General features: G+C 43.5%; 1 protein-coding gene across 1 annotated transcript in view; it reads left to right on the forward strand.

Annotated features, from left to right (window-relative positions):
* Nucleotides 1-4,880, forward strand: part of LOC310862119 (cadherin-4-like) — a gene marked incomplete at its 5' end in the record, with an annotated part of 78,930 nt that extends 74,050 nt beyond the window's left edge. Inside the window, 3 exons of the mRNA XM_083769855.1 lie at nt 1,044-1,183; nt 2,142-2,306; nt 3,821-4,880. Coding sequence (XP_083625981.1) covers nt 1,044-1,183; nt 2,142-2,306; nt 3,821-4,027 — 512 coding nt within the window. The 3' untranslated portion in view covers nt 4,028-4,880. The remainder of the gene's footprint in view (nt 1-1,043; nt 1,184-2,141; nt 2,307-3,820) is intronic.
* Nucleotides 4,881-11,932: the final 7,052 nt, after the last annotated feature.

The raw sequence follows: 11,932 nt of genomic DNA on the forward strand, positions 1-11,932 counted from the left end.
CACTTGCAGCCATAATGTCAGAGTTGCCAGTGATTTTCTTTGATTGGCATCTCTCCCAAGCAGTGTGTTGGGACCAGGGGGGCAGTCAGCCAGATATTTTGTGAAGCCTCATTTGAAATCGGTAGTTCATAATAATGGCCTGTTGTGGCGCTGGACTGGACCCAAAAAGCCCCATAGCTCCATAGAGGCCCATGTATTTTGGCCCAACTTCACCTAGACTGTATTACCTTAATAAACATGGTCATGAATACTTTCTTCTTCCAGTCACTAGTTTAAAGTCTCATTTCTAATGTCATAATATTCTTTTTGGAAAATTATGGTCCCATTAATAAAAAAAATGACCATAAAGAAAAAAAAACATTGCGTATGTTCTGAGGGGCGTGGCTACCGTTACAGTCTATGATCGGGATTCCCCTCCCACTCGAGTCAAAATAAAAACCAACGGAGAAGAAGGGGGGAAGTCCCGCCTCGTTGTCTGGGCAGCCAATGGCCAGCTGGTCCAAAACGGAGCCAGCCAATGGCCAGCTGGTACCAAACGGATCTAGAAAGATGGCGACTTACAGTGCAGGAATAACAGGCTTCATTTTACGTCCATGTTAGACCCGGCGAACGCTTTGTCCATATTTTTTACAGTCTATGGTTGGGACGTCATAAAACATTCAGCAGGTTGTAACATAAACAGTACAGTGGTTTGTATTATAAATGAATGCCTCTGTGGTTGAAATCCTCTCCTGCATCTTGTGTGTTAGGGTAAATATCTGCTATATGTCTTGGAAACACATTATGCTGCTTGGTATTGTTATTCCCATGTGTTGCAGGACTCATGCACTTTTCAGATTTGAGATTCATGTACAACCGCACCTGCAGCTGTACTGCTTTCCAGCTGAATATGAAACTTGATGTATGTGCATGCGTGCGTGCGTGCGTACGTGTGTGTGTGTGTGTGCGTGCGTGCATTGAGGGGTGGTAGCCCAGTATGATGGTGTTTTGTAGCAGTGTTCAACCACCTGGTTGAAGTTAAACATGATGGATGTGTCCTACAGGTATGGTGCTTCTGTTCGTGGTGTGGATGAAGCGCAGAGAAAAGGAGAGGCAGACGAAGCAGCTTCTCATCGATCCTGAGGACGATGTCCGAGATAACATCCTGAAATACGACGAGGAGGGAGGAGGCGAGGAGGACCAGGTGAGTGCACTGACATGATGGAACACCTGGGTACACACTCCTCATTGGAACACCTGGGTACACACTCCTCATTGGAACACCTGGGTACACACTCCTCATTGGAACACCTGGGTACACACTCCTCATTGGAACACCTGGGTACACACTCCTCATTGGAACACCTGGGTACACACTCCTCATTGGAACACCTGGGTACACACTCCTCATTAGGAACACCTGGGTACACACTCCTCGTTGGAACACCTGGGTACACACTCCTCATTGGAACACCTGGGTACACACTCCTCGTTGGAACACCTGGGTACACACTCCTCGTTGGAACACCTGGGTACACACTCCTCATTAGGAACACCTGGGTACACACTCCTCGTTGGAACACCTGGGTACACACTCCTCATTGGAACACCTGGGTAAACACTCCTCGTTGGAACACCTGGGTACACACTCCTCGTTGGAACACCTGGGTACACACTCCTCGTTGGAACACCTGGGTACACACTCCTCGTTGGAACACCTGGGTACACACTCCTCGTTGGAACACCTGGGTACACACTCCTCGTTGGAACACCTGGGTACACACTCCTCGTTGGAACACCTGGGTACACACTCCTCGTTGGAACACCTGGGTACACACTCCTCGTTGGAACACCTGGGTACACACTCCTCGTTGGAACACCTTACACATTTACAATGTAGACATGTAGTAGACTCCTGCAAATTACAAAGTGAAGGGAAATTAACCCATGTCAGTCAACACCAGGGGTGGGTGGATGAATTACAGTGGCAGGTATGTGCTACAAACTAACTAGGAGCACAAGTAGACCTTAAACCTTACATTATATCTAAATAACATACTTGTGTACAAGTACACAACATGCCTAGCATCTATCTAAATGACATATCTACAGTAGCATCTGTCTCAACAAGCAACACTGATCCAGCTGTTTCCCTGTGACAGGACTATGACCTGAGCCAGCTTCAGCAGCCAGACTCTCTGGAACACATCATCAGTAAGCCTCCAGGTGTCCGCAGGGTGGACGAACGCCCCATCATCCCTGAGTCACAGTATCCCATCAGGCCTCTCATCCCCCACCCTGGAGACATAGGAGACTTCATCCATGAGGTGAGCTTCATAATGTGGCCACACGCTCATTCTAATTCCCCGAACCTAAACCTCCAGCGACAGGTAAAATAATCCCTTTAATCAGGAAATGTCCTCACAAAGCTGTAAGAAACATGCACGTACCAAAACATTAATAAATATCACAGTAGTTTCAGAGTCGTCAGTATTTCTCCATGCGCTCTTTTACGTGTTTAATGTGATTACGATTTGTTGGATGCTGTTCAATCTGCAAGCCCAAGTATGCTGGTTGAGTTGTGTTCTTCATGACAACTGTTACAGTATCACAGCACGCACGCACGCACGCACTCACACACGAGCACACACACGCACACACACACACACACACACACACACACACACACACACACGCACGCACACACACACACACACACACACACACACACACGCACACACACACACACACGCACACACACAATCTTGATACACTCATGCAAGAAAACGCTGATTGACAGGCTCGTGACTGTTCATTCACACTCCAAGTGTTGGCAGCTGTTCAGCTTGATCCACCACCCACCTTTCTCTCTCTCTCTCTCCCTCTCACGCTCTCTGTCTCTCTCTGTCACAAACACCTGATGTTTCTCCAGCAGCCTGGTAAAAACTCATGCACAACAAACACATGGTGTTTTGGCCACCCACTACATCCCTGAGGGGGTGGAGTGGAGTGGAGGCAAGTGGATGAAATGTCTATTCATGGAACAGCATCGACATGGTTTCCTCTACAGTATCTTCAACTGTATCCTGTTCTTCGCTTTTTCTGTTTTCTGTTTTTCCCCCTTCTTTTCTTTCTCAACAGCGACAGGGCTCTAAGGACAGCATTGTCGGTTGGTCTGTTTTCCGCTCATCTGCCACTTTGCTCCCAAATATTATCTAGAAGACCTTGCTCGCCAGAGTGTGCTTGAAACTTCGAATTGGCTGGATTGCCATGGGATCTTCTTTGCACCGTCATATTCACTGGTGGATAACCACTACTTTAGTGCCACCATGGACTTTCCTCTAGTGCCAACATGGCCTTTCCTCTAGTGCCACTTCCAGCCTTTGGCCAAAATGTCCATTTGCACACTGATTGATTGGATACGATTGGTAGCCCGACCTGAAACGTTATTTTCTGTTTACCAAAGAGCTGGAGATACAGGGAGACTCGTCCTCTTACTGTTACTCTATCACTTTCCCTACCTTTAATACCTAGAATGCATGCACCCCATACCAATTCTGCCTCTAAAAACCCTACTATAAATGTGTCAGATACTGAAATCTAAATATACGGCCATAAAAGGGACACAGACTGACGGGAACCCCCGACAAGGCGTACAATGGATAATTGGTTGGGGCATCTTAAAAGCAGGCATCATTTCCGAGTCGGTCGGTGCCCAACCTGGTGTAGTAATTCAAAATACGCCTTCAATGCACCTTTCCTTTTAACTTCATTGCATTCTTGTGTCTCATAGCCTGGTGGATACTGATGGCTGTGTTCCTTTCTCTCTGTGCTGTCCAAGGGTCTACGAGCAGCGGACAACGACCCCACGGCCCCTCCCTACGACTCCCTGCTGGTGTTCGACTACGAGGGCGGTGGCTCCACCGCCGGCTCCGTCAGCTCCCTCAACTCCTCCAGCACAGGAGACCAAGACTATGACTACCTCAACGACTGGGGCCCCCGCTTCAAAAAGCTGGCGGACATGTATGGAGGAGGCGACGACGATTAAACTCTGTGCTCCAACACACACACACACATACGTACACGTGCAGACACGAACACACACACCTCTGCCCTGTCAGCTGGCCTGCCATGCTCTATCCCCCAACAAATCAGGGCTGTTCCTGAACACACATAATGAAACATTCACACACTGAAAAACTAACTGACCAACCGACCAATCAAATGATCTGCCACAGTGGACCGTGCTGAGAGGCAGTTCTGGATGCCATTTCTTAGCCTTCTCTCCAGCTCTAAAACTGTCCCAGACTGAGAATAGAGCTTTGGACGGCAGGCTTTTGTTGCTTTTTTGTGCTTTTTTTTGTTTTTATGTTTTTATGTGAGACGCAGGTGTTAGCTGTGTGTCCGATGTAATGTTTATTGGAGTTTGAGCTTCTGTTTTCCACACTCCCCTTAAGATGTGAGCCATTTGCTGTTGATGAGGGTTCACAAGTCTTTCTTCACCAAAAGCCCTGTTCTTCTCGTTTGTGCAGATACAGTACGTGTACGTTAGGCTCCGCTGCTTGCTTTGTCTGACGAGAAGAAAAGACAGAAACAATTCTGAAATGTAAGTCCTTCCTGCGTGGAAGGCCTTAGCTCAGTCTTTCTTGAACTTGAATTACTTAGAACAGAAGCACTGTTGTTAAAGAAGTGCCTTCAGTGGTGCGTATCTTGCAGACTCCTGCTAACTCAGGATTGGTTGCCATTTTCTGGGCTTACCTGCCCACCATATCCCCTGACCCTTTAACTTGGACGTTCCCTTGTCATTTGTGTTTTCTGCAGAGCCGTGGTAGCCATGGCACATGTTGGTGCTGCTTTTGGAGGCATCACTGACATAATATGAGGGTGTTCTGTTTAGACATACTGTACATAAGCCAACAATGGCTCATTGTTACAGACAAATCATTTATTTTTGGAGTCTGGCACATCTGAGCTCCTAGATCATAGCCAACTTGAATGTGATCTAATCACAGGAATGGAACAACATTGGAGAATAAGATATACTGTAGTACAGTATGTGTCCTTGTGGCTTTGATTGCACTTGTTACTTTTGAGCTGTTATCACTTTCGCACCTACTGTAACACTTGTGTTGCTGATATATGACGGTTATTTAACCCATTCTGAGATCAGATTCTAAAAATGTCTTCTACATCCCGACAGTTTTCTGAAAAAGCTATGTTTCTATGTCAGTGGTTCTTCGATTTTTCAAAAATAGTAAAAAATAAACATTTAGATTACATGAAACACTTCTTCTAGGGTTACGGCGGGGCTCCACCGGGCGCGTGTGGCGCAGGTCAAAAAACTAACCGGGGCAATTTGAAAGCAGTCATCGAACGCAGCGCAACGCAGGCAGTGGAGCCACCCTTCATTGATTAAAAAGGGAACATTCCCTGACGGTGACGGAGACGCAATGCTGACGTGCCCAGTGGAGCCCCGGCGTTACATACTGAATTGCGTGAGCCATATCGTTTAATCGTGTTTGCGTTCATGTGCAATTTTATTTTCTCTTTTCTTCTTTTCTTCAGTGTGTTATTATGACAAACTTTTGACGTACAATCTCTGTTGCCAGTCCCTGTCATAGTAAGGAAGAGAGCTGAGCCTCAGTCAGGGACTTGGCAACACTCACAATCTGTCTCCTTTCAGACGGCTCTTCATTCATCTGAAAATGTTTGCCAGTACAGAGAAGTAGAGTGAGGAACACTCCCTGAAAGAACTACAAACTTCATGAAAAAGACTGTGAGATCTGCTCTTTGAAGATCTGCACAGAGCTACGGATAACATATGGCTTTGCTGATGCCACTAAAAATGCTAAAAACACTGGCACTGGTGATTGAATTAAATCAATAATACCTGGCACACAAAGAGTTAAATGACGAAAAGGAATCACATTACCCAAGAGACTTCTTAATCATCTACTGGAATTCATATTTAAAAAACATATATAGTCTTGCTGTTAAATTATTTAAATATGCAAAACGTTTAACAGGGGATATTAGGAGATTCCATTCCGATTGTTTATGTGCCCATTGGACTGCTTTTAAATGTTAGCTTTAGTGTTTCTAGAGAATGTGATTTCTACTGACAGCTCCTCAACGCTGGGTGCTAGGAGTGCCTCCGCTTGTGGGTTGGATAAGAAATGGTCAGGGTTGTGTGTTTAATCCCCCTTCCAGATCCTCTCTATTAATTAAGGGGTTGATGAATCCCCGGAAGTAATCTCCATGACATTGACGACTCCGAGTGAGCCGCCACAAAGTCCTTGATGAGAGGTGAAACCGCTCTGCTTTCCCCTAACTGCCTTTCAGCTGCTCATCGCCTTGTATGAGATACCAAGTGACGCTCAGAAAGTCTGACAAGATGATGTCGACACACTCTACTAGAGCCGGGAAAGTAAATTCAGCAATTATTTTTCATCACGATTGGTATCAATATTGGTATTATATACAGTTATTTTGTCACATTATGGCTAGTGAAACACAAGTGAACAAATACAAATCCCAACGAATTGCAACATCGTGATCTTATCTAATAATTGCCTTGTAATAATTGTAATAATTCCTTGTTGATTCCCACCCCGGCCCGTCACATTGTCCTGAGGTGAAAGGCAAACAGAGTGGTATCAGCGCAGACAAGGGAAGGAGGATGCAGTCATAATTGCTGATTTTAACAGGGCAGGACAGTTATATCAATGATTCACAGACTAATGTCTGCAACTCGTGAGGCAGAAACTGCCAGTGAGGTTTTGGTCTTTCAGTAGCCTACAGCCTACATGGCTATCCACTGGATAAGGTCTTATATTTTGTCATGAGTCTTACTTACTCTTTGTTCAACACAGTTTAGTAGAATCTCACATTCTGTTATTTAGGATTATTTTTGTCAAATGATTGTTGTATAGGTTTGTTTTTTGTGTTTTTATATGATTTCTACGCTCTTTTCTCCCCACTCAGATCGTGTTGTCGTCAATCAATACTCAGCAAGGTACAGTTCACCACTGAAAGCCACGTGCATTTATTAGGAACTACAAGATTTCTATATGAGCTTATGGCCATAATTGTGTGTGTGGGTGTATGCCGCCGTTCAAGGCTGGCTACCCTATGGAGTAAAGAAATGTTGCTGCCCCATCATGTGAAACCAACATTTACTGTATTATCACCCATGTGAAACCAACATTTACTGTATTATCCCACCACATTCACCCTTCTAGGCCTTATTGTATGTGAGTGTTCTATGAGCGCCCTGCTGCCACAGATGCACTATTGATTCATAAATGCTTTATGTTCCCTATACACTTAGACGTCAGACCTGACAGGGGGTCCAGCAGTAAAGCAGATTTGCACATTTGAGGCAAATGACCTTTCACGGCCCATTTCACATAATATCGCTCTTGTTAATACTTGTCATTGGTTAAATATGTATATATAACCCTCTGACAGAACATGCCGTTTCTATTTTGGGTATGTCATAATAGACACAAATGTTCACAGATTTGTCAAAGATTTTCAAGAATAGTGAAAGGAGCAGACCTATGAAGCTCAAAGCATCGCATACTGTAACGTGAGCTTGTAGATCAGCTATTCTCACTACTTTTGCATGACACTATTATATAAAAATGGGCATTCATTGTGGAAAAAACAAAAGATTATATGTGGAGATAAATGTTATCTGCCCCACAGCGACGATATACAGAAAGACACAATGCCGTGATAGTGAATGTTATATGATTGAATATCTGTGATAAGAAGCAGCAAGTCCATTAATGGACTCAATTCACCACTTAAACACTATTCTTAGTAAAACTGACCTCCGTTACAACTGTACTGGACCGCTTTTTTCTGTCTACACCAAATCTCTTCACCAAAAATAGCCGATCAGCTATTTCTGGAGAATGTCCCCCCCCAGAATAGGCATACTGGGATTCAAGTGTTTAAACCTAACCCCAAATGCAACTGGGGATGCAAAGTGAAGGAAAAGCGATTGATCAGTTCTTGCTCCGTGCGGTTGACATTTCTATGACAATCCATAGGGTGGTGCTAGCACGAGGCTGGATAATGACGGTATAACTGCTGCATTTCATACCTTCCTTGTGACATGTCCCAAAGTTTAGCTTTTAATAACATTTAATCCAACGCTTCACCGCCGATGACGGAGATCTCCACCATGCCGTCTTTTCAGTGGTCTATGATTGATCGCGCTCTTCGCCAACATATGCATGGTTCTATAGGTTGCCCCTAACTAAAGCAAAACTAAATGGTTATACAAAATGTATGTTTTTGGTGAAAGAACGGATCGTGTGGGACTTCAACACAGCCACTAGTTACTTCTGGTTCATGGCCTGGGGACCAGTTGACCTTCAAAATAAGGGCCAGCACTGAAAAGACTGGCAGTTAATTAATTAATTAATTAATTAATTAACTGTCTTACAACTGTTTATAGGCGTGCCTGGCCCCTCCACCAAGTCAGCTTCCCCTTTTGACGGGTTGAAAGACGGAGTTATTATATTCTTTGATCTCACCGCAATGCAATCGCTTAGCTCATGTAGCGAGCGTGCTTAAACACCCATTACGATTGATTGACACTGGAACCAAGGTACACACTACAAGTGTTACTTCCATAATCTTCTTGTTCTCATTATCTCTGATTATACCGAATGAAATTTTCAAATCAGCTGGTTTGGTCAATAAATTATTGAATATTTAATAATATGAATAATATTATGAATATGGATATTCTTCATTTACAATGGAAGTCTTTGGGACTCTCTCTCTCTATGGCTCTGGTGTTAGCCTGAACAGACAATTAGTCTCACTTCAGTGGAGATTCACATGAAGCGCTCAAGCAGCAATTAGAAAGGAGTTCTGCAATGGCCGAGACCACTACATTGTAAGATCCTGAGTGTTCATTTAATTGTGTGCGTGTGTAATGTATATGGATATTAAATTGGCACTGATGATTTTACTGTGTAAGAAAAGCAGCGGGGTCAAAATCGAGGTGGCCGCATATTGCTCAAGTTTGAGTGTACATAATGTAGTAATTGCTTGAAACTAAACTGATCAAGTTGGCAAAATGCAACTGTACAATTTGAGCTTTTATTTGCATGTGTCTTTTTTTATAATGGACAGAAGAGTTCTATAACAGTAACCATACAATGTTTTAAAATGTGTTGCAGCCCGCATGACCGAGGCTGCAGCCAGAATGAATTCTGGTGTACCAAACTCACATAGAATCGAAAGAAGGAAAGGTAAAAAAAAAGAAAATAGAATCATTGCACAGTTATCAAGACAAAACACTTTTTTTGTAAAACTGTCAACAGCACAAATATTTTGTATTGTTCTTTGTACCATTTTGTAAGAAAAGTGAAGAAAATGTAAATAAAAAGGGGGGTCTGTTTAAGCGTGTTTCTAGTGCCACTGCTATTTCCAAATACGTTAACGTATATATTATGCAGCCTTGCAGATCAAACTTGTAATATAGAAGCTCAGCTGATGATTCTCCGTCAGCACCCTGTGTTATGAATAAAGTTTCCCCTCCTTCTGAGAACGCTGCCTCCTGGCTCCTCAATCTGTCACTGATTTCTGTATGGGAAGTTTTGGTTCACAAGGAGTCTTTTGTGAATGTTGCCTGTATCTGATTGCTTAAAGGTATATTCAGTGATTTCACTTAATTCAAATATCACTTATTTTTTTGTTTTGTTGTGATAATCCTCCCTACTATAGAGTGTGCTGGCCATATAAGGAGTTCCTCCCTGTCCCCAGTTAACCCCTGGGGGTCAAAAAACCTTAGGTTTCGTTTTTGACTCTCTATCCTGATTGGACGAAAGGCTGGGTCCCACAGCCAAAAACGAAACCTAAGGTTTTTTGAGTGAAATCACTGAATATACCTTTAACCACTTGAGCCCTACAAGCTCAGAAGCTTGTAAAGATTGCCTATTTTGAGTGCGTGCGTGCATGTTTGGGGGGGGGGGGGGGGGCGGGGGGGGGGGGATTATACATTTATACATGTCTGATGCCAGGGTTAATGTGTGGTGACACTTTCAAATAATAAAACACCCGACAAGGCGTCATGCTTTTGTTCATTGTTACATTTCAGAGGGGTCCGTTACAAAGAAAATCTTAAACGCATGTATCAGGTTAGTTAAGACCATAAAGTAATGCCATGCTAAAGAATGTAGTTAAAAAATATTTAAAAAAAAGTCATTCTATCAGGTTGACAAAAACCTCAGATGATACTGATCATGATACTGACCTGATACTGACATTATACTGACCACGATGATACTGAAGAGATACTGACCTGATACCGACATAATACTGCCATGATACTTACCATTGTACTACTGACCATGATACTGACATGATCTGCATTTGAAACTGCAGGAGAGAACATAATTATTTTAGCTGCAGGGAGTTGAACTACATTTTGATTACGGCCCTGGCAGAGCAGCTAGAGGCGGCGGCCCCAAGCCGTGTATCGAGTAACACTCACCTTGATAAGAGTGAGTGTTCAAAACTGCATGATAACTGGATCACAAGAACGCAATGGCCAGATGCCAGATTTGAGAGTAGGGGGGGGGGGGGGGGGGGGGAGGGGTGCTTGTTAGCAGGGAACAGAATGAAGAATGGATTTCTGACAACCTTGATAGAAATGCAGTCACCCTCCCGACCCGGAGTTATACGCCCACAGCCGTGCTTTGCATCGACAAACAAGTACTTCTTGTACACGTGGTGGATAAAATGTCCATGGTCATTTTGTTTGAGAAATATCATCTAACAGTCCATTGTGGGAATTATGTTAGAAAAGGATTTGCTTCAATGAACTGTGATGTTCAATACACTCACCGAGACAGTGGTACAAATGCAAATTGGTTAATGTGTTATCTGTCCGCATAGCATTCTGGCCTCTTCGAGGCACGGTGAAGTCAGTTATAGTCCAATAAATACAAAGCGGAGGCCATTTATTTTAGCAATAACAAGTGGTGGGTGTGTCATATTTTCCCTCCATAAACACTTGATCTGCTACTTTAAGTGTGACAATTGGAGTGACCTCTGGCGAGAGGTACCAGAGAAATAATCACAGTTTCATGATTATCACGATATTACACGTACTGTACATTTATTCACAAAAACTATGGATATATAAAATCATATCTAATATCTAAATTAGAGATTGTATTATATTTTCAACACTATATTTTTTTGTTGGCTTTTTTAGCAGTTGCTGCCTTTCAAAAACACAAATTATATAGTTTATATTGCCACATAATACATACAAAATATGGAAATACAAATAATGGCACTAAAAGTGCCATCCCTACAGTATACATCCCAACGCGTTCCAGGTTATTCACAGCCACAGGTGGTTTGAACACAGGAAACACGTAGCAGGGATCAATTAGTGCTGACCTGGCAGTCCAGAGTGAGATGAGATGATGACCTCCAGGTGTGCTTTAGCGCCGCAGGTCAATGAACCAACAGCAGACTTCATCTCCTCATCGATTGGCTGCCTGTCTGTCAATGTGCGGTCAGACAGCATCACCCGGGCCTGCTCCCAGAACACTGTCTGTCAGGGACCATCCGTGCTAACATGCATGCACACACATGCACATTATGCTCTTCTTGTTGCTCTTTATCTCTCTTTCCCTCACACACGCACACACACACACACACACACACACACACACACACACACACACACACACACACACGCACACATGCACGCATGCACGCACCTACAGTACTCTCATATCTGACAGAAAAAAGGAGAAAAAAATGAAAGAAAAACCAAATCAATACAACCCGCTAGAACAGTCGGATCCAATATTCCCACCTACAATAAATGTGTTGCTAAAGTTTGGAGTTGCCCATGAGTTAAATATACACAGCAAAACAACTAGTCTGACTCGATGAGTCCTTATGCTAT

The sequence above is a fragment of the Protomyctophum parallelum genome (assembly GCF_964188405.1).
Source record: "Protomyctophum parallelum genome assembly, chromosome: 7".
Classification (NCBI taxonomy): Eukaryota; Metazoa; Chordata; class Actinopteri; order Myctophiformes; family Myctophidae; genus Protomyctophum; species Protomyctophum parallelum.